Raw genomic sequence first — 20363 nt, forward strand, 5'->3', positions numbered from 1 at the left:
ACAGCGGCATAGAGAACAATCGCGCAGGGACGGGGACTCTCTGCGTGCACCCACCGGAACAATGCAAAGCGATCGCGTTGTTTCTGTGGTCTCCATGGAGACCCCTGTCTCCAAGATGGCCACGAGGTCCTTCTGAATCCTGCAGTGAGGTGGCTTGCGAGCGCCTGCTGAAAGCAGGCGCTGACAAGCCTCCTACACTGCCTGTCAGATCGCTGATCTGACACAGTACTCTGCAAAGTGTCAGATCAGCGATCTGACTTTATATAGTGATGTCCCACCCTGGGACAATGTGATAAAGTTTAAAAAAAATATATGATGTGTAAGAATATATATAAAGAAAATCCCCAAATAAATATTTTACCAATAAGTCCATTTATTTATGTAAATAATAATAAAAAAAACAATAAAAGTACACATATTTGGTATCGCCGCATCCGTAACGACCCAACCTATAAAATTTTTCCACTAGTTAACCCCTTTAGTGAACACAATAAAAAAAAAGGCAAAAAAACAATGCTCTATCATTATACCACTGAACAAAAGGTGGAATAACACGCGATCAAAAAACGGATATAAATAAACATGGTACCGCTGAAAACATAATCTTGTCCCGCAAAACACGATCTGCCACACAGCATTATCAGCACAAAAATAAAAAAGTTATAGCTCTCAGAATAAAGCGATACAAAAATAATTATTTTTTCTATAAAATTGTTTTTATTGTATAAAAGCGCCAAAACATAAAACAAATATAAATGAGGTATCGCTGTAATTGTTCTGATGCAAAGAATAAAACTGTTCTATCAATTTTACGAAATGCGGAATGTATAAACGCCCCCCCAAAAAAATAAATTCATGAATTGCTGGTTTTTGTTCTTTCTGCCTCACAAAAATCAGAATAAAAAGCGATCAAAAAATGTCATGTGCCCGAAAACGTCAACTCGTCCCACAAATTACAAGATCTCACATGAGTATGTGGGCCAAAACATAGAAAAATTATAGCTCTCAAAATGTGGTGATGCAAAAACTATTTTTTTAAATAAAGTATTTTAGTGTGTGACAGCTGCCAAACATAAAAACCTGCTTTAAATAATAAATCAAACCCCCTTTATCACCCTCTTAGTTAGGGAAAAATAATAAAATAAAAAAAGTATTTATTTCAATTTTCCCATTAGGATTAGGGCTTGGGTTAGGGCTGGGGCTAAAGTTATTGTTAGGGTTGGGACTAAAGTTAGGGTTGGGGCTAGACTTGGGGTTAGGGTTTGGATTACATTTACAGTTGGGATTAGGGTTAGGGTTGGGATTAGGGTTAGGGGTGTGTCAGGGTTAGGGATGTGGTTAGGGTTATGGTTGGGGTTGGGATTAGGGCTAGGGGTGTGTTGGGGTTAAGGGTGTGTTGGGGTTAGGGTTGTGGTTAAGGTTGGGATTAGGGTTAGGGGTGTGTTCGAGTTAGGGGGGTGGTTAGGGTTATGGTTAGGGTTGGTACTAGGGTTAGGGGTGTGTTGGGGTTAGGGTTAGAGTTAGAATTGGGGTGTTTCCAGTGTTAGGGTTTGGATTACATATACGGTTAGGATTAGGGCTATGGTTGGGATTAGGGTTAGGGGTGTGTCAGGGTTAGGGATGTGGTTAGGGTTATTGTTAGGGTTGGGATTAGGTTTAGGGGTGTGTTGGGGTTAGGGGTGTGTTGGGGTTAGGGTTGTAGTTAAGGTTGGGATTAGGGTTAGGGGTGTGTTCGGGGTAGGGATGTGGTTAGGGTTTTGGTTAGGGTTGGTACTAGGGTTAGGGGTGTGTTGTGGTTAGGGTTAGAGATAGAATTGGGGTGTTTCCACTGATTAGGCACATCAGGGGGGCTCCAAACACGATATGGTGTCTCATCTCAATTCCAGCCAATTCTGCACTGAAAAAGTCAAACGGTGCTCCTTCCCTTCCGAGCTCTGCCATGCTCCCAAATGGTTGTTTACCCCCACATATGGAGCATCATCATACTCAGGACAAATTGGACAGCAAGTTTTGCTGTCCCATTTCTCTTGTTACCCTTGGGAAAATATAAACTTGGGGGCTAAAAAAATAATTTCTGTGGGAAAAAAATGATTTTTTTATCTTTACATCTTTACAGAGTTAAAAACTTTAGTGAAACACTTGGGGGTTCAAAGTTCTCACAACACATCTAGATAAGTTCCTTTGGGGGTCTAGTTTCCAAAATGGGGTCACTTGTGCGGGTTACTACTGTTTAGGTACATCAGGGGCTCTGCAAACGCAACTTGACGCCCGCAGGCCATTCCATCAAAGTCTTCATTCCAAAAAGATGCTCCTTCCCTTCCGAGCTCTGCCATGCACCCAAACAGTGGTTTACCCCCACATATGGGGTATCAGTGTACTCAGGACAAATTTGCTCAACATCTTTTACTGTCCAATTTCCCCTGTTACCCTTAGCAAATTAAAAATTTTTGTGAAAAAAAAATAGATTTTTAATTTTTATGGCTCTATATTATAAACTTCTGTGAAGCACTTGGGGGTTCAAAGTGCTCACCACACATCTAGACAAGTTCCTTAGGGGATCTACTTTCCAAAATGGTGTCACTTGTGGGGTTTCCACTGTTTAGGCACATCAGGGGCTCTCCAAATGCGATATGATGTCTGATCTCAATTCCAGCCAATTTTGCATTGAAAAAGTCAAACGCCGCTTCTTCCCTACCGAGCTCTGTCATGTGCCCAAACAGTGGTTTACCTGCATACATGGGGTATCGGTGTACTTAGGACAAATTGTACAACAAATTTTAGGGTCCAATTTCTCCTGTTACCTTAGTAAAATAAAACAAATTGGATCTGAGGTAAATTTTTTTGAAAAAAGTTAAAAGTTCATTTTTTTTCAAACATTCAAATAATTCCTGTAAAGTACCTGAAGGGTTCATAAACTTCTTGAATGTGGTTTTGAGCACCTTGAGCAGTGTAGTTTAAAAACTAAATGCTGTCACTTTTGGGTATTTTTTTTATCATATAGACCCCTCAAAGTGACTTCAAATGTGATGTGGTCCCTAAAAAATGGTTTTGTAAAATTTGTTGAAAAAATGAGAAATCGTTGGTCAACTTTAAACCTTTATAACTTCCTAACAAAAAAAAAATTTGGTTCCAAAATTGTGTTGAAGTAAAGTAGACATGTGGAAAATGTTATTTATTAACTATTTTGTGCAATATAACTCTCTAATTTAAGGGGATGAAAATTAAAATTTGGAAAATTGCAAAATTTTCTAAATTTTCGCCAAATTTCCATTTTTTTCACAAAAAAACGCTATCAATGCATGTTTTCCTCTCGCTGTATAGTTTATAAATATGGCAAGAAGTGCAATATTTAGCTTGATTTTTTTTTCATAGTAAATAGTTGATGAATAAAATGCTCCAGGAACATTTACCTCCGCAATGTATGACACCATGAAGAGAAGAAGTACAATGATCAAGATGTACACTCTCCAGTAATATGGAGTACACACAAGCTGAATAATGAACAAAAAGACATGAGTAAACAATGATTTATACAAACAATAATACTTAAAAAATACATAAGAATCAAACTATTTTGATTTTTAATATTTAAGATAAGTTAAAAATCAGAAAATTAATATAATTGTAATATAATGTTATAATTAACCATATTGACACAGATTCTAACAAAAAATAAGATGCATCATATTTGAATTTGTATTAATTCAACAGAAGGCCTGTGTGGATATGAAATATACACTGCTAAAAAAAAATAAAGGGAACACTAAAATCCCACATCCTAGATATCACTGAATTAAATTTTCCAGTTGTAAATATTTATTCATTACAGTGGAATGTGTTGAGAACAATAAAACCTAAAAATGATCAACGTAAATCACAAATAATTAGTTCGGGAGTTGGAATGATGCTCAATATACAACTGGAAAATGAAGTTACAGGCTGATCCAACTTCAGTGGAAATGCCTCAAGACAAGGAAATTATGCTCAGTAGTGTGTGTGGCCTTCAAGTGCCTGTATGATCTCCCTACAATGCCTGGGTATGCTCCTGATGAGGAGGCAGATGGTCTCCTGAGGGATCTCCTCCCAGACCTGGACTAAAGCATCTGGCAACCCCTAGACAGTCTGTGGTGCAACGTGATGTTGGTGGATGGTGCGAGACATGATATCCCAGATGTGTTTAATCGGATTCAGGTCTGGGGAATGGGCGGGCCAGTCCATAGCTTTAATGTCTTCATCTTGCAGGAACTGCTGACGTGCTCCAGCCACATGAGGTCTGGCATTGTCCTGCATTAAAAGGAACTCAGGGCCAACCGCATCAGCATATAGTCTCACAAGGGGTCTGAGGATCTCATCTTGGTACCTAATGGGAGTCAGGCTACCTCTGGCGAGCACATGGAGGGCTGTGCGGCCTTCCAAAGAAATGTCATCCCACACCATTATTGACCCACTGGCAAACCGGTCATGCTGAAGGATGTTTCAGGCAGCAGATCGCTCTCCAAGGCGTCTGCAGACTCTGTCACATGTGCTCAGTGCGAACCTGCTTTCATCTGTGAAGAGCACAAGGCACCAGTGGCAAATTTGCCAATCCTAGTGTTCTGTGGCAAATGCCAAGCGTTTTGAACGGTGTAAGGCTATGAGCACAACCCCCATCTGTGGATTTTGGGCACTCAGGCCATCCTCATGGAGTCGGTTTCTAACCGTTTGCGCAGACACATGCACATTTGTGACCTGCTGGAGGTCATTTTGCAGGGCTCTGGCAGTGGTTCTCCTGTTCATCCTTGCACAAAGGCTGAGGTAGCGGCCCTGCTGCTGGGTTGTTGCCCTCCTATGGCCCCCTCCACATCTCCTGGTGTACTGGCCTGTCTCCTGGTAGCCCCTCCAGCCTCTGGACCCGACGCTGACAGACACAGCAATCCTTGCCACAGCTTGCATTGATGTGCCATCCTGTATGAGCTGCACTACTTGAGCCACTTGTGTGGGTTGTAGAGTCCGTCTCTTGCTACCACGAGTGTGAAAGCACAACCAGCATTTTAAAGTGACCAAAACATCAGCCAGAAAGCATTGGTACTGAGATGTGGTCTGTGTTCCCCACCTGCAGAGCCACTATATTGAGTGTGTCTTGATAATTGCCAATAATTTCCATCTGTTGTCTATTCCATTTGCACAACAGCATGTGAAATTGATTGTCAAACAGTGTTGCTTCCTAAGTGGACGGTTTGATTTCACAGAAGTTTGATTTACTTGGAGTTATATTCTGTTGTTTAAGTGTTCCCTTTATTTTTTTTGAGCAGTGTATATATGCATGCAATGGGCTTTAAAAGTGAGTTTGTCATCAGATTCATGGTTCCCTATCTGTAGGTAGCATAAAATAGTGACAGAAACTCTGATTCCAAAAGGGTGTCACTTAGGAGGCTCCTTGCTTCAATTTTCATAAAAATCTAATTTTATCTGCTGCAGATCTGCTAGTTATCTCATTGAAGTGCCTTTTATAATCCTGCCTGCACCATTTACTGACAAATTTCTCTGTAGACATAGGAAGAAATATGCCAATCAATGGTGAGGGATAGAGATAGCAGGAGATCATGAATATCACCGACTACACAGCAGCAGTTCATAACAAGGATACAGCAGAAAAAAGGTGTTTTATCAAAACTACAGCATGAAGCCCAACAAGTGTTACACCACTGAAATAAAGACCTCAGCCTCTATTTTTTGCTGTAAGGATTTCCTTATAGACACTGCTTTTTTTTCCAATAGCAAATAATAAAAGCTATCTTATTCATCTTGTTTATTCTGAGTTCACTTTTAGAACCACTGTTACAATGTTCTTTGACTAACGATGAGTGGATCAGGAACATTTTTAATTCTCCTGTCCACACGGATTTTCTCATGAAATTCGATTTGCAGAGAAGTTATTTGTTGTGAAGTAAATGTCCTTCATTATGTTTTATGTTCTCTCCAAACCCTCAAGCACAGTAAACATGAGATGCAAAAATTAAAGAAAAATCCTACAACTCTCCTTACCACTCATCTCTCCAGCCCCTGCATTGACAAACCCTGGGATGGCTCACACAAGCTCATGTAACGTCATGATGTTATGATATGCAATTTGAACTTCCAGTGCCCCATCAGAACTGGAATAGCCAATCTAGGAGGGCCGGGGATTCAGAAATTGCAGCAGTGATAAGAAGATGCGACATGGGTAGTGAGGAGCTGAGGACGAGAGAGAGGAGCGATATGGTGCGCAGTAGTTTTTCACATTTTTTAACCTTTGATGTTTTATATTATGCTGAAAGCAATAACCTCAACCAAAACAATTAGACATCAAGATGTCACAAAGCTGTCCGTCATAGTCAATGGATCAGTGGTAAGCAGGTCTATCTCCCCTATACCTGATTCAGGATGACTCTAGGGTTTCTGTTACAGCTAACAACAATGATGAAGATATAAACCAAACTTTTTATGCATAATATTAATTTACTATACAGTGCCTTGCGAAAGTATTCGGCTCCCTTGAACTTTTCTGCCTTTTCCCACATTTCATGCTTCAAACATAAAGATACCAAATGTAAATTTTTGGTGAAAAATCAACAAGTGGAACACAATTGTGAAGTTGAATGAAATTTATTGGTTATTTTAAATTTTTGTGGAAATTCAAAAACTGAAAAGTGGGGCGTGCAATATTATTCGGCCCCTTTAACGTAATACTTTGCTGCGCCACCTTTTGCTGCAATTACAGCTACAAGTTGCTTGGGTATGTCTCTATCAGTTTTGTACATCGAGAGACTAAATGTCAGGACTCGGAATATTTTTTACCTTTTGTGCATTACTGCCCTTTTCCAAGATGACGTCTTTGGTCTCATGTGCACTGTGTCTTCCTGCTATAAAACTCAACCCCAGCCTTCAGTCTGTGCTAGAGTATTCAGCTTTGCATCCAGCTCCTGACCTCTGATTACTCCCTGGCTATATACCTGCTCCTGTGAACCTGTGTGGTGATCCTGCTACTCTGCTCTGAGTTCCTGCTGCATACACCAGTTTCCAGTAATCCTCCTTCATCTGCTGCTCGTGTTTACTTCCATCTCATTTGCTGGACATGTAAGCTGTTTCTGCTCTGCAAAAACCTGAGACTATTAACCAGGCCTCCCTGGTTGAGCTAAGATATGATTTGAACTGCCTTATAAGCTTATCTATCTGTGTTTGGACTAAGACAAGGATTTATTCGTGTCAAGTATCCTAAAGAATAATTGTGCTTCATAGACTTTCTGCGTGATTGCATTTTCCTCTGAAGTTTCCTATAGACTGCTAAGCTGTGTTTAATATTTACACCAAGTGTTCTGGACTTGAGTTTCTCTCTGCACCTGTTTGAATCACCGTGTGATAATATAGACTTTACCACTTATAAAACTGTGTCCTGTAGTTGTCTTGTTCCACGCAAAGAGTCTCCTGAGTTATCCCCTATAATTATTACAGGATACTCTAGCCATAAAAAAAAGGAGACTGCTGGAACAATGACTGCAGAGAGCAGATTAGAGCAGGTGTTTTCCATAATTAGATCACTGCAGAAAGATGTGGAAGGTCTGCAAAAGAAGTTTGGAAGCTTTGAACACAATCAACAAGTGTTTGGACAAACTTTGCAGGACTTAAGCATCCGCATGGCTGCCCAGGAAAACAAACTTGCTGGCATAGAGTCCCAGTATGGACAGGCTTTTCAGGACATAAGCACGCAAATAGCTGCACAAGTGACTTTACCCTCTGGGCAACCGCCACCAGCTAGCCCACCTAAGTTGCCCCATTCAGATTTATTGGTGATCGCGACAAATTTCGTGGCTTTGTGAATCAATGTATGCTATATTTTAATGTGAATGCTGACCATTTTCCTACTGATAGATCCAAAGTATTGTGTGTAATAATGCTACTGACCTCACGAGCGCTCGCCTGGGCGAATCCGATGATTGAGTCTCGTGACCCACGGTTAAATAACTTGGATGATTTCTTGGCCGCTATGGCATTAATGTTTGATGACCCTAATCGCCGTGCAACCACTGAATCTGCTTTGTTGTCTTTACGCCAGGCTAAACGTTCTGTTATTGAGTATGCCACTGAATTCAGGAGATTAGCAATAGATACCAATTGGGTCAGTTATGCACAATTGCCTATTTTTAAAAGGGGTCTGTCTAGTATTATAAAAGATGAACTAGCTTGCTCTGAGTCACCACAAGAGCTAGAGACATTTATACAGCATTTTGTGCGCATAGACATTCGCCTTACTGAGCGTAGGCAGGAGAAATTTGCTGCATATAACCGTATTTCTAACTTTTCCCTTCCTTCCAAAGAGCCTGCAGGTAAAACCTCTCAGGAGGTGGAGGAGGTGCCCATGCAAATTTGTTCCGTTCAGAGGCGCGAGATCAATGAGCGCTGGGAGCATCGCCTTCGTGAAAGTCTATGTTTCTACTGCGGCCAGTCTGACCACTTATTGATCAATTGTCCTAAGTGTCCTAGACGGCCTAACACGGTGCTAGCAGCAGTAGGGGAGTATGACAACTGTGATGATGAATCTGACATCTCTGAATGTAGCCTGCCTTTAAACGCTGTATTCCATTCACTTTCTATGACTTCACCCCCCAAGGAGCTGAAGGAGAAGAACTCTCACTGTTATCTCCCTATTAAGATCCTGTGTTCAGGACAGTGGATTTCCAGTGCAGCTATGATTGACTCAGGTGCAGGTGGCAATTTCATGGATATCACATTTGCCAAGGAACATGGTATTGAAATTCAGCAAAGAGCCTCTCTAATTACCATGGAAACAGTGGATGGGTCACCTTTAATCTCTGGGCCTGTGGATCAGGAAACCGTACCCCTTGAAATTTTGTTGGAGCCTAATCATGAGGAGCAACTTTCTTTCTTGCTAATTTCTTCTCCTCATTTTCCTGTGATTTTAGGCATTCTTTGGTTGCGTTCTCAGAACCCAATTATCAACTGGGAGACCAAGGAGATTATCTTTCCAACAAGGAGCAACTCAGCGTTAACAGAAGCCGTCCCTGAGTCCACGGCTACGGAACCACATGTACAGGTATTTTCTTTACCTCCAGCATATAAAGAGTTCTCTGACATCTGTGACAAGAAGAATGCAGATCAGCTTCCTCCACACAGGCATTATGACTGCCCCATTGAGCTGCTTCCTCGGGCAGCTATTCCTTTTGGTAACGTATACCCTTTGGCGGCGCCTGAGCTTCAAGCCTTAAAGGAGTATATTGATGAAAATCTGGCCAAAGGCTTCATACGTCCTTCTTCCTCACCAGCAGGGGCACCTATATTTTTTGTAAAAAAAGAAGGATGGGACCCTGAGACCCTGTGTTGACTATCGGGAACTCAATAAGGTAACCGTACAAAACCGTTGCCCTTTGCCTCTGATTCCCGAATTACTGGAAAGAGTCCGCCATGCTAAGGTGTTTTCTAAGCTGGATCTTCATGGGGCTTATAATTTGGTGCGTATTCGTCCAGGGGATGAGTGGAAGACAGCATTCCGATGCCGGTATGGACACTTTGAATATCTCATGATGCCCTTCGGGCTTTGTAATGCCCCTGCAATGTTTCAACACCTTGCTAATGACATTTTCAGAGATTTGTTGGACCAGTTTGTGGTGATCTATTTGGACGATATTCTTTTTTGACTCTCTACAGGAACATGAAGAACATGTCAAAACTGTTTTAAGATGTCTGAAAGAGAACCATCTGTATATCAAGCCGGAGAAATGAGAGTTCCATCGTTCTGAGATACAGCTCTTAGGTTATATCATCTCTCCCCAGGGGCTGAACATGGAATCTGGTAAGATTCAGGCTATCCTTGACTGGCCGGTACCCAAGAACGTTAAGGAGATCCAACATTTTAATGGTTTTGCAAATTTCTACAGACGCTTCATTCGAAATTTATCTGATATTGTCCGTCCCATTACTTCCTTGACAAAGAAGGAAAAGCCCTTTAAGTGGTCATCACAGGCTCAAGAAGCTTTTGATCGGCTTAAATCAGCCGATCAAATAAGCTTATCTATCTGTGTTTGGACTAAGACAAGGATTTATTCGTATCAAGTATCCTCAAGAATAATTGTGCTTCATAGACTTTCTGCGTGATTGCATTTTCCTCTGAAGTTTCCTATAGACTGCTAAGCTGCGTTTAATATTTACACCAAGTGTTGTGGACTTGAGTTTCTCTCTGCACCTGTTTGAATCACCGTGTGATAATATAGACTTTACCACTTATAAAACTGTGTCCTGTAGTTGTCTTGTTCCACGCAAAGAGTCTCCTGAGTTATCCCCTATAATTATTTCACTAAAATTCTTGCCCATTCTTCCTTGGCAAACAGCTCGAGCTCAGTGAGGTTTGATGGAGATCGTTTGTGAACAGCAGTTTTCAGCTCTTTCCACAGATTCTTGATTGGATTGAGGTCTGGACTTTGACTTGACCATTCTAACACCTGGATACGTTTATTTGTGAACCATTCCATTGTAGATTTTGCTTTATGTTTGTGATCATTTTCTTGTTGGAAGACAAATCCCTGTCCCAGTCTCAGGTCTTTTGCAGACTCCAACAGCTTTTCTTCAAGAATGGTCCTGTATTTGACTCCATCCACCTTCCCATCAATTTTAACCACCTTTCCTGTCCCTGCTGAAGAAAAACAGGTCCAAACCCTGATGCTGCCCTCACCATGTTTGACAGTTGGGATGGTGTTTTCAGGATGATGAGCTGTGTTGCCTTTATGCCAAACATATCGTTTGGCATTGTTGCCAAAATGTTCGATTTTGGTTTCATCTGACCAGAGCACCTTCTTCCACATGTTTGGTTTGTCTCCCAGGTGGCTTGTTGCAAAGTTTAAACAGTGCTTTTTATGGATATCTTTGAGAAATGGCTTTCTTATTGCCACTCTTCCATAAAGGCCAGATTTGTTCAGTGTACGACTGATTGTAGTCCTACAGACTGTCCCACCCCAGCTGTAGATCTCTGCAGTTCATCCAGAGTGATCATGGGCCTTTTGACTGCATCTCTGATCAGTCTTCTCCTTGTTTGAGATGAAATTTTAGAGGAACATCCGGGTCTTGGTAGATTTGCAGTGGTATGATACCCCTTCCATTTCAATATGATCCTTTGCACAGTGCTCCTTGGGATGTTTAAAGTTTTTGAAATCATTTTGTATCCAAATCCAGCTTTCAACTTCTCCACAACAGTATCACGGACCTGCCTGTTGTGTTCCTTGGTCTTCATGATGCTCTCTGTGCTTCAAACAGAACCCTGAGGCTATCACAGAGCAGGTGCATTTATACAGGGACTTGATTACACACAGGTGGATTATATTTATCATCATTAGGCATTTAGGACAACATTGGATCATTCAGAGATCCACAATGAACTTCTGGAGTGAGTTTGCTGCACTGAAAGTAAAGGGGACGAATAATATTGCACGCCCCAATTTTAAATTTTTGAATTTCCACAAAAATTAAAAATAACCAATAAATTTTGTTCAACTTCACAATTGTGTTCCACTTGTTAATTCTTCACCCAAAATTTATATTTGGTATCTTTATGTTTGAAGCATGGTATGTGGGAAAAGGTTGAAAAGTTCCAGGGAGCTGAATACATTCGCAAGGCAATGTATTAACTTCTCTTTTCATATTTTATTGAAAAATAATGAAGTCAATGACCTTATAAATCAAGATGGTTGCTTAGTTGGTAATCTTTATAAAGTAGAATTGATTCATCATCACAAAAACCCTTCAAATAACCAGAGCACAAAAAACTGACAATAATCAGTAAACACGCATGACACAATCCAGTATATTGTGCTAGTATTAAAAATTACATCTTTTATTGAATAAAACTAAACAAAGTTTATATATCAATATAACAAAAATCACAACAATCCAAAGTCAATTCATATAACCATTAAGGTCACTAATTGGTTTAAATGGGGAGATATAACAACACCTACCCGACCTACTGCCCATATGTATATACAATCATACAATCCTAACTCTATAATCCCATGAAGTATCCTGTCTAAGATGTCAATTGTATTCACATGAGTTTAAATCAAAATATACTTATGATTAGCACTTACATGAGGAGTGGTCTTGTGTGTGGTTTTCCCCAAGCGCCCCAACGCTTGTTTCGTCCCTTCGTCAGGAGGCGAATCAAGTAGTGACCTTAAAGGTTATATGAATTGACTTTGGATTGTTGTGATTTTTGTTATATTGATATATAAACTTTGTTTAGTTTTATTCAATAGTTGTAATTTTTAATACTAGCACAGTATACTGGATTTTCTTATGCGTGTTTAAAGTAAAATTGATGCTCAGACATTAATTTGTAGTTGTCTATCTTCGTAGTTAATAAGAGCAGTAATATTGAGTTGTAATGTTTGATGAAATAGATACAAGAAAATTAAAGTATTACATGGAGTCTTATCACACACAGAAAATAGACACTTGCAAAATAAAATAAGAATTGAGCTTTGATCATATATACTATCGAAAATACCTTACCTCCATAGCAGTGTAAAATGTGTCAATATCAGCAAAAATGACAAACAGATAAGCCGCAATTTGGATTATAATCATAACTGACAGCACGTCTGAAAAAAAAAATTAGGGCTATCAACATGTGTATATAAAAAATATGGAAGCTGTGTCTTTCAAGTAATAACTGATAAATATTAATACAGTCTATAAGGGCATGATGTTCCTATGCAGAGGGGATGGTAAACAGGGATAAATTATAAGACATAAGACCCATTTCATCAAGACTTTCATGTTTTCTTGATGAGTGAGCAGGGTGGAGTGTGAGGCTCCTAATTCATTAAGAGTTGCACGCCTCTTAATGAACTAGGTGAGATGAGCAACTCACCACAAATCTTACTCCAATGCCAGCTACAGTAAGATTTGTTGTGCAGTAAACACAGCCGCTCACCATGAATTTGACGAGCATGGTTTGCCACACCCCGACACGCCTCTGCTCAGCCCATATTGTCAGATCTGGGCAAAAATTGTGTGAAAACTTCAAAAACTGTAACATTTTTCTGTAACATTATGTTGCGCTAAAATTTTATAACTTTTTAAAACTTTTTATATCAGAATACTGAGGAAAAAGTTTTGGAGGATCAAGCCCAAAGGTTTTTTTTAGATAGTACTAATCAATTTTAGAGATTCACACCATAAAAATGTAAAAGCAGGAGACCGAATGCAACGTACAGAAAGCTCTAGCCGAGAACAGTCAATGAACAATTTAATCTTCTCAAATACAGAGGGACTTTTTAGCAGTTAGGACACAGTTAGTGATATAAAACAGTGCAATAATACAACAATACAATTAGAATAATGTTCCTGGGATCTACCACATTATTTAGCTCTTTCTGCAATAATGGACCAAGGCCACAAGTCCTCCTGACAAAGTCTATCAGGGAGCATTGAGCCTGCTGTGCACTAAACGGCCCCCCACCCTCTCTGTTGTCCTAACCCAGGCTGACCTCTGTACCATTCACTATGGCTGGAAGTGACGGCTTTGCTCACTCATGTCACTTCCTGTCCTGTAACTGGAGGCATCCACCTCTGGTTAATGTCTCCTCACCGTTCTTTGATGCTTTACCATCTGTGGTCATCTCCTTGGCCTGGGGCAGAGAGGACTGGGCTCTGGATCTCAACAAGCATCATAAGGGTTTGGTATCTTGACTTGCATAGATCAGGTCCTTGGGTCTTGTCATAGTTGGGGTTCTGGATCTTTTCTGGTATCGTCTGCTACAACCTGTCACTCTGGCTTCAGAATCTTCCTGTGTGCACATTTATACCTCTCCTCTTCTTGGCACCAAATTCCCCTGTGTTTTGGCATGCAGGACTTTTATATCAAGGAACTTGGTCATGCAAGCCACCTGACAAGGTCTTGCACAAAAACTAACTCCCCCTGCAGTTTTTTGCAGACCAGTTGGTTCCACCTGGTTTTGACCTGCCAGCAGATGGCAGTCTTTCCTCACTAATGTAACATCATGCAGGGGCTCTTCAGGGGTACCATTGCTTCCTCTTACAAAGAAACTTCTTTTAGTGTGCTCAGTCTCAAACTGTCAAGGTTGCTGGGTAATTACGGAAGCGCTGATGCGGCTGAATTAACCACTTATGGATATACATACAAGCTGGATACAATAAATACAGTGTGCTGTGAATCGCTGTGGAAAGAGATTATACAGCTGGCATTTTTTCTTGTAGAATTGCAAATGAACTTCAGTACATGGATAATATAGAGCAACAATTTCTTTACTAAGGTGAGCAAGTAAAGATAACTTGTTTTGGTGCATAACATCATCTTGAAATCAGTCTACTAAATCCTTTAAAAAGCAAGAGAAGACTGCACAAGTGATCCCCTTCTAAGGGTGATGTCTTGTCTTGGAAATCAGCCATTAGTAACATTGTTTCTGAGAAAAAACACAAATTTTGAAATGTATTGCCAAAAACTGCATTACAAAATCTTGGCAATAAGTGAAAAAATTAAATTGCCAATATTTTTGGAATCCCCTTAAAGTCAGAAAAGTTTGCCATCTGAAGCAAAATACTAATCTGAAATGTTGACATCTCCTTTAAGTGGTTCACTTATCTGACTGTAAGAGGGCAGCATTTTCCATCCATGCAGACTTAGATAGATAGCTAGACAGATAGATAAAATGGATAGATAGATAGATAGATAGATAGATAGATAGATAGATAGATAGATAGATAGATAGATAGATAGATAGATAGATAGATTAGAGACTAGGGTTGCCTTATATGAAGTAAAAATGTACTATTAAAAAATCCCATACTCATACTCTCTAAATATTTTCCATTTAGTCCTAAACACTAATTTATGAAACAGTAACCCAGTATTATTATTATTTATTTATATAGCACCATTGATTCCATGGTGCTGTACATGAGAAAGGGTTGCATACAAATTACAGAGGGGCGAGGACCCTGCCCTTGCGGGCTTACATTCTACAGGATGGTGGGGAAAGAGACAATGGGTTGGATATTGGAGCAGCTCCGGTGTTGGTGAGGGGGTAGCTTCGGTGGTGGTGAGGGGATAGCGGGGTCACTGCAGGCTGTAGGCTTTCTTGAAGAGGTGGGTTTTCAGGTTCCATCTGAAGGATCCAAATGTGGTTGATAGTTGGACGTGTTGGGGCACAGAATTCCAGAGGATGGGGGATATTTGGGAGAAGTCTTGGAGGTGATTAGCTGAGGAGTGAATAAGTGTGGAGGAGAGAAGGAGGTCTTGGGAGGACCGAGATTACATGAAGTAAGAGTGGGAGATAAGGGCAGAGATATAAGGAGGAGACAGGTTGTGGATGGCTTTGTAGGTCATGATTAGTAATTTGAACTGGATATGCTGAGGGAATGGGAGCCAGTGAAGAGATTTGCAGAGTGGAGAAGTGGTGGAGTAGCGAGGAGGGAGATGAATTAGTTGGGCAGCAGAGTTAAGGATGGACTGGAAAGGTGGAAGAGTGTTAGCAGGGAGGCCACAGATAAGGATGTTGCAGTAGTCGAGGCAGGAGACTTTAGTAGATTGAGGGTTGAGGAAAGCACAGCTTCTGGAGATATTTTTGTGTTGGAGGTGACAGGAGGTGGAAAGAGCTTGGATGTGTGGTTTAAAGGACAGGGCAAAGTCCAGGGTTTCTCTGAGGCAGCGGACTTCTGTACGGGGGAAAGCGTGATGTCATTAATGGTGATAGATAGATCACGTAAGGAAGATCTGTGAGATGGAGGAAAGATGATGAGTTCAGATTTGTCTACATTGAGTTTGAGGAAGCAAGAGGAGAAGAAGGAGGATATGGCTGATAGACACACTGGGATTCTGGACAGCAGAGAGGTGATGTCTGAGCCAGAGAGGTAGATCTGAGTGTCATCAGCATACAGGTGGTTCTGGAATTCATGGGACTTCATGAGTTGTCCCAGGCCAAGTTTATAGATTGAGAAGAGTAGGAGTCCTAGAACAGAGCCTTGGGGGACTCCAACAGAGAGAGAGTGGGATGAGGAGGTAGAGTGGGAGTGGGAGACGCTGAATGTGCAGTTGGAAAGGTATGAAAAAATCCAGGATAGGGCAAGGTCTTTGATGCCAAAGGAGGGGAGGATCTGTAGTAGGAGGAATTGGTCAACTGTGTCAAAAGCAGATGACAGGTCTAGAAGGAGGAGTATAGACTATTATCCATTAGCTTTGGCTGTAAGTAGGTTGTTAGTAATTTTGGTCAAGGCTGTCTCAGTGGAGTGCTGGGGGCCGAAACCAGATTGTAGATTGTCAAGGAGCAAGTTAGATGAGAGGTAAGAGGAAAGTTCAGCATGGATGTGTTGCTCCAGGAGTTTGGAAGTAAAAGGGAGCAGCAATATTGGGCATTAGCTGAACATAGCAGTTGGGTCAAGGGTTGGCTTTTTAAGGATAGGCATGATTGTGGCATGTTTTAAAGCAGAAGGGAAGGTACCAGAAGTTAAAGATAGGTTGAAGAGATGGGTTAGGGATGGCATAAGTGTGGTGGTGAGGTTGGGGAGGAGGTGGGATAGAATGGTGTCTAGTGTACAAGTGGTGAGGTGAGATTTAGAGAGGAGACAATTAAGCTCCCCTTCAGTGATGTTGGACAGGGAGGTTATGGGGTTTGAGAATTGATCTGGTATACAAAGGGGTTTTGGAGGTTGAACAATAAAGACTTACCTTGTTTGGTCGATCTTATTTTTGAAGTGTGTGCAAAGTCCTAAGCAGAGATGTGGGAGGTTGGAGAGGGCAGTGGTGGGAGGAGGAGGTAGTTAAAAGTTTTGAATAACTGTTTGGGGTTGGAGGATAAGGAGGATGCAAGGGTTGTGAAGTAGGCCTGCTTAGCAGAGGTGTGGGCAGATTTGAAAGCAAACATTGACTGTTTGAATGCATTGAAATCATTTTGCGAACTTGTTTTCTTCCAATGCCGCTCAGCAACCCTGGACGCTTGATGGAGCTGTTAGTGATGTTATTGTGCTAGGGTTGTCTATTGATTCATTGCACTCTGCCTTGAATGAGCAGGGCGACCGTGTCAATAGCTGGTGAGAGAATGGCATTGTCGAAAGCAGTGGCACTGTCTGTGTCGTGGAATGAGGAGATGGATATGCCAGTGGTAGGATATAGTCAGAGAGTGTGTTGTTGTCTAGCTGTGCAAGGTATCTGTGTGGATGCGCATGTTGCTGGACATGGGTGACAGGTGAGGAGGACAGGGATGAGAAAGTGAGTAGAGTAGGTGGCCAGATAGTGGGAGAGGGGAGGTGGTGAAGTTAGAGAGCAGAGACAGGTGAAGACCAGGTCTAGTGTATGTCCGTCTGTGTGGGTGGCTGCGGTGGACCACTGAGTAAGTTCAAAAGATAAAGTAAAGGGACAGAAGTTTGGAGGCTGTTGACTGAAGGGTATCAGTGGAGATGTTGAAGTCACCCATGATGATAGAGGGAATGTCAGTGGAAAGAAAGTGAAGAAGCCAGGTAGAGAATTGGTCAATAAAGGCAGTGGCCAGGCCTGGAGGTCGGTATATGACGGCCACTTGGAGGTTGGAGGGAGAGTAGATGCGGCAGAGTGGACTTCAAAAGAGGGGAGGATAAGGGAAGGTAGAGGTGGGATTGGGTTGAAGGTGCAGTTAGTGAAAAGGAGAAGACCCACATCTCCATTATGTCTGTTGCCGGAGGTGTGTTGGTGAAGTGGAGGCCAACATAACACAGCGCAGCAGGGGAGGCAGTGTCGGAGGGTGTCAGCCATGTTTCTGTGAGGCAGAGGAAGGCAAGATTGCAAGAGAGAAAGAGGTCGTGAATCACATGAAGCTTATTGCAGATGGAGCGGGCATTACAGAGTGCTCCAGAGAGAGGGAGCAGGGGGTGGGCTTCAGGGGCATGGGTTTTACGTTGGAAAGATTGCAATAGATCATATTAGATAGAGAGAGGTAGGAGGGGGTAGTATTGGGAGGTATGAGCTGTGGGGGTCCAGGATTGGGAGATATGTCACCAGCAGTGAGAAGCAGAGAGAGGTAGAGCAGGTGGGTGAAAGAGTGGCCGGCTTGTTTTATGTTTTATTAGGAGAGAACTGAGGTTGAGGAGCAGGTCTGCAGAGGAGTTCAGGTGGGTAGGTAAGAGGAAAGGGGAGATGATTATTTGGTTAGAGGGTTCTGGGGTTTGGCGATAGCAAAGGAGAGTGAGGATTAAAGGATCAAACACTGTAAGGGCATATGTAAACATGGTGAAAGATGGGTTAAAAGAAAAGCTAGGTCCAAGTAATAAGAAGTGCTTACTCGGCAGACATGCCCAAAAGAGACAGATACATAGAGTGGGGTCCTGACTCCTGCCGTGACTAACAGCTATTGAAAGAACTGCAGCTTCTCGATGCTTAGCTGCTGTGATGCTTTGCTGCAGGGGGCGCATGCCAGGCCCCACCCCTTAGGATGCTACTAGATTTATAGGACTGAGTAAAGGATCAGGTGAAAGGGATTGTGGCAGCTGGTTTTGGATAAGTTAGCAGCTGTCCAACACACCAGGGGAGGTTAGATGATCAAAGGCACTGGACCTGGCTACATATATGTGCTATAATACCTTGCACCAGATAACATCTCCTGTGACCCCAGCATGGATACACAGCAGTGAGTACAATGCAACGAATGAATTTAGCAAAGATTCAGCAGGCATATTAAAAGGAATGTTGCAGGATGGTAAACAGCAGCTGACAGCAAACAGAGGTTGTACCAGTAGTAAAACATTAGCCCTTGCCAACTTGCAGTCAAAGTTACTATATAAAAATTAGTGTTAAGTCACTAAGCTATGATTTTACATTTCATGTAGTAAGGGAAACAAATGAATTGAAATGGTCCATTATGTATTATTTTACATTAAATAAAGTATTAACTACTTTAAAAAGATAATATCTTAATACGCTCATAATAATTGGGGTATTTTATTTTAAAAGTTTCTATCTCGCAGTCAGGGTACAAGTTTCTGTGTTCTTGAGCACAACATAATTAAAAATTGCTTTTAAACCTCTTCTGTAGTAGTAATTAAACCATGGAAATATTGCATCAACTTTATAGCCCTTTCAACTGTATCATTCACTGCTTTAAGGGATAATACTCTATTTTTGGGTTCAGAAAATGAGTCATTTCCCATGAAGAAGGATCCTTTTGAAGTAAACTATCATTAATCTTAAAATGAGAGAACAAAGCCCTGCCCTATATTGATATAAAATCATCTATATTTAGCATGAAAGTGTTAAAGGAATAGAGAAATTTGTCATTAAACTAATCATACAATGAACAGAAAAGTTCTTCCTTACATGGCATCTATCATTTCCAAGGGGATGATATACTGTATTTTCATTGTTTAATTTTGTCGCCATTCTCACTTTTGCAGAAAAAGTGAAAGGAGACATGTATAATACAGGGATCACTAGAAGTAAGTTAAAAAATATCTTTATTCCAAATACAACACTGACAAAAGCTAAAAGACAATAAAAACAAACAAACCAGTATAAGTCCACAATAGGAAACAGAGAAATCAGAACAACATGCATCACTTGTAACATTCTAGATAGAGTCCCTTGCCTGAGTTTCTCGGACTTCGGTGGTACCCATGTGGACACTCCTATTTAATTTACAAAACCAGAAAGCCACTTGGAGTAAATAGTCCAAGAGAGGGAAGTGCTAAAAAGTTATACAAGTTTATTAAATTAACAAAAAAGGCACAAAAAAAAAATGAACAAAATTATATCATGATTCATGACAAAACCATTTTTACAGAGAGGGATCAAATAACAAACAATGTGGGTCTTACAAAAAATGTATATACGGAGGTGGGTACAGCATACATTACACCATTATATATAAAATGCTAGTGCTATAGTAAACATGTGCACCAACAAACTGGCATGCTTAGGTAGCAATATATAGTTCAAAAGATTAAGTGTGTATATGCCATATGCCAATGTAGTGCCACACTGCTGTCTATCTCATGGATGCAAAGGTGCTCTTACCCATTAGTCCCTCCTTAAGACACGCCACATGTAGCCCCCAATGCTCGTTTCGCGATGGCTTCTTTGGTGGGCTTTTAAACTATATATTGCTACCTAAGCATGCCAGTTTGTTGGTGCACATATTTACTATAGCACTAGCATTTTATATATAACGGTGTAATGTATGCTGTACCCACCTCCGTATATATATTTTTTGTAAGACCCATATTGTTTGTTATTTGATCCCTCTCTGTAAAAATGGTTTTGTCATGATATAATTTTGTTTATTTATTTTTTGTGCCTTTTGTTGCTAATTTCATAAAGTTGTATATCTTTTTACTACTTCTCGCTCTTGGACTAT

The 20363-nt window shown here is 41.0% G+C and overlaps 1 protein-coding gene across 1 annotated transcript in view; it reads right to left on the reverse strand.

Annotated features, from left to right (window-relative positions):
- LOC143808064 (putative cation-transporting ATPase 13A4) overlaps positions 1-20363 on the reverse strand; it is a 536127-nt gene that overhangs the window by 15916 nt on the left and 499848 nt on the right. The window contains exons 28-29 of the mRNA XM_077290323.1: positions 12535-12623; positions 3411-3491 (exon numbers count right to left, since the gene is read on the reverse strand). Coding sequence (XP_077146438.1) covers positions 3411-3491; positions 12535-12623 — 170 coding nt within the window. The remainder of the gene's footprint in view (positions 1-3410; positions 3492-12534; positions 12624-20363) is intronic.

This window comes from Ranitomeya variabilis, chromosome 2, assembly GCF_051348905.1.
Source record: "Ranitomeya variabilis isolate aRanVar5 chromosome 2, aRanVar5.hap1, whole genome shotgun sequence".
NCBI lineage: Eukaryota > Metazoa > Chordata > Amphibia > Anura > Dendrobatidae > Ranitomeya > Ranitomeya variabilis.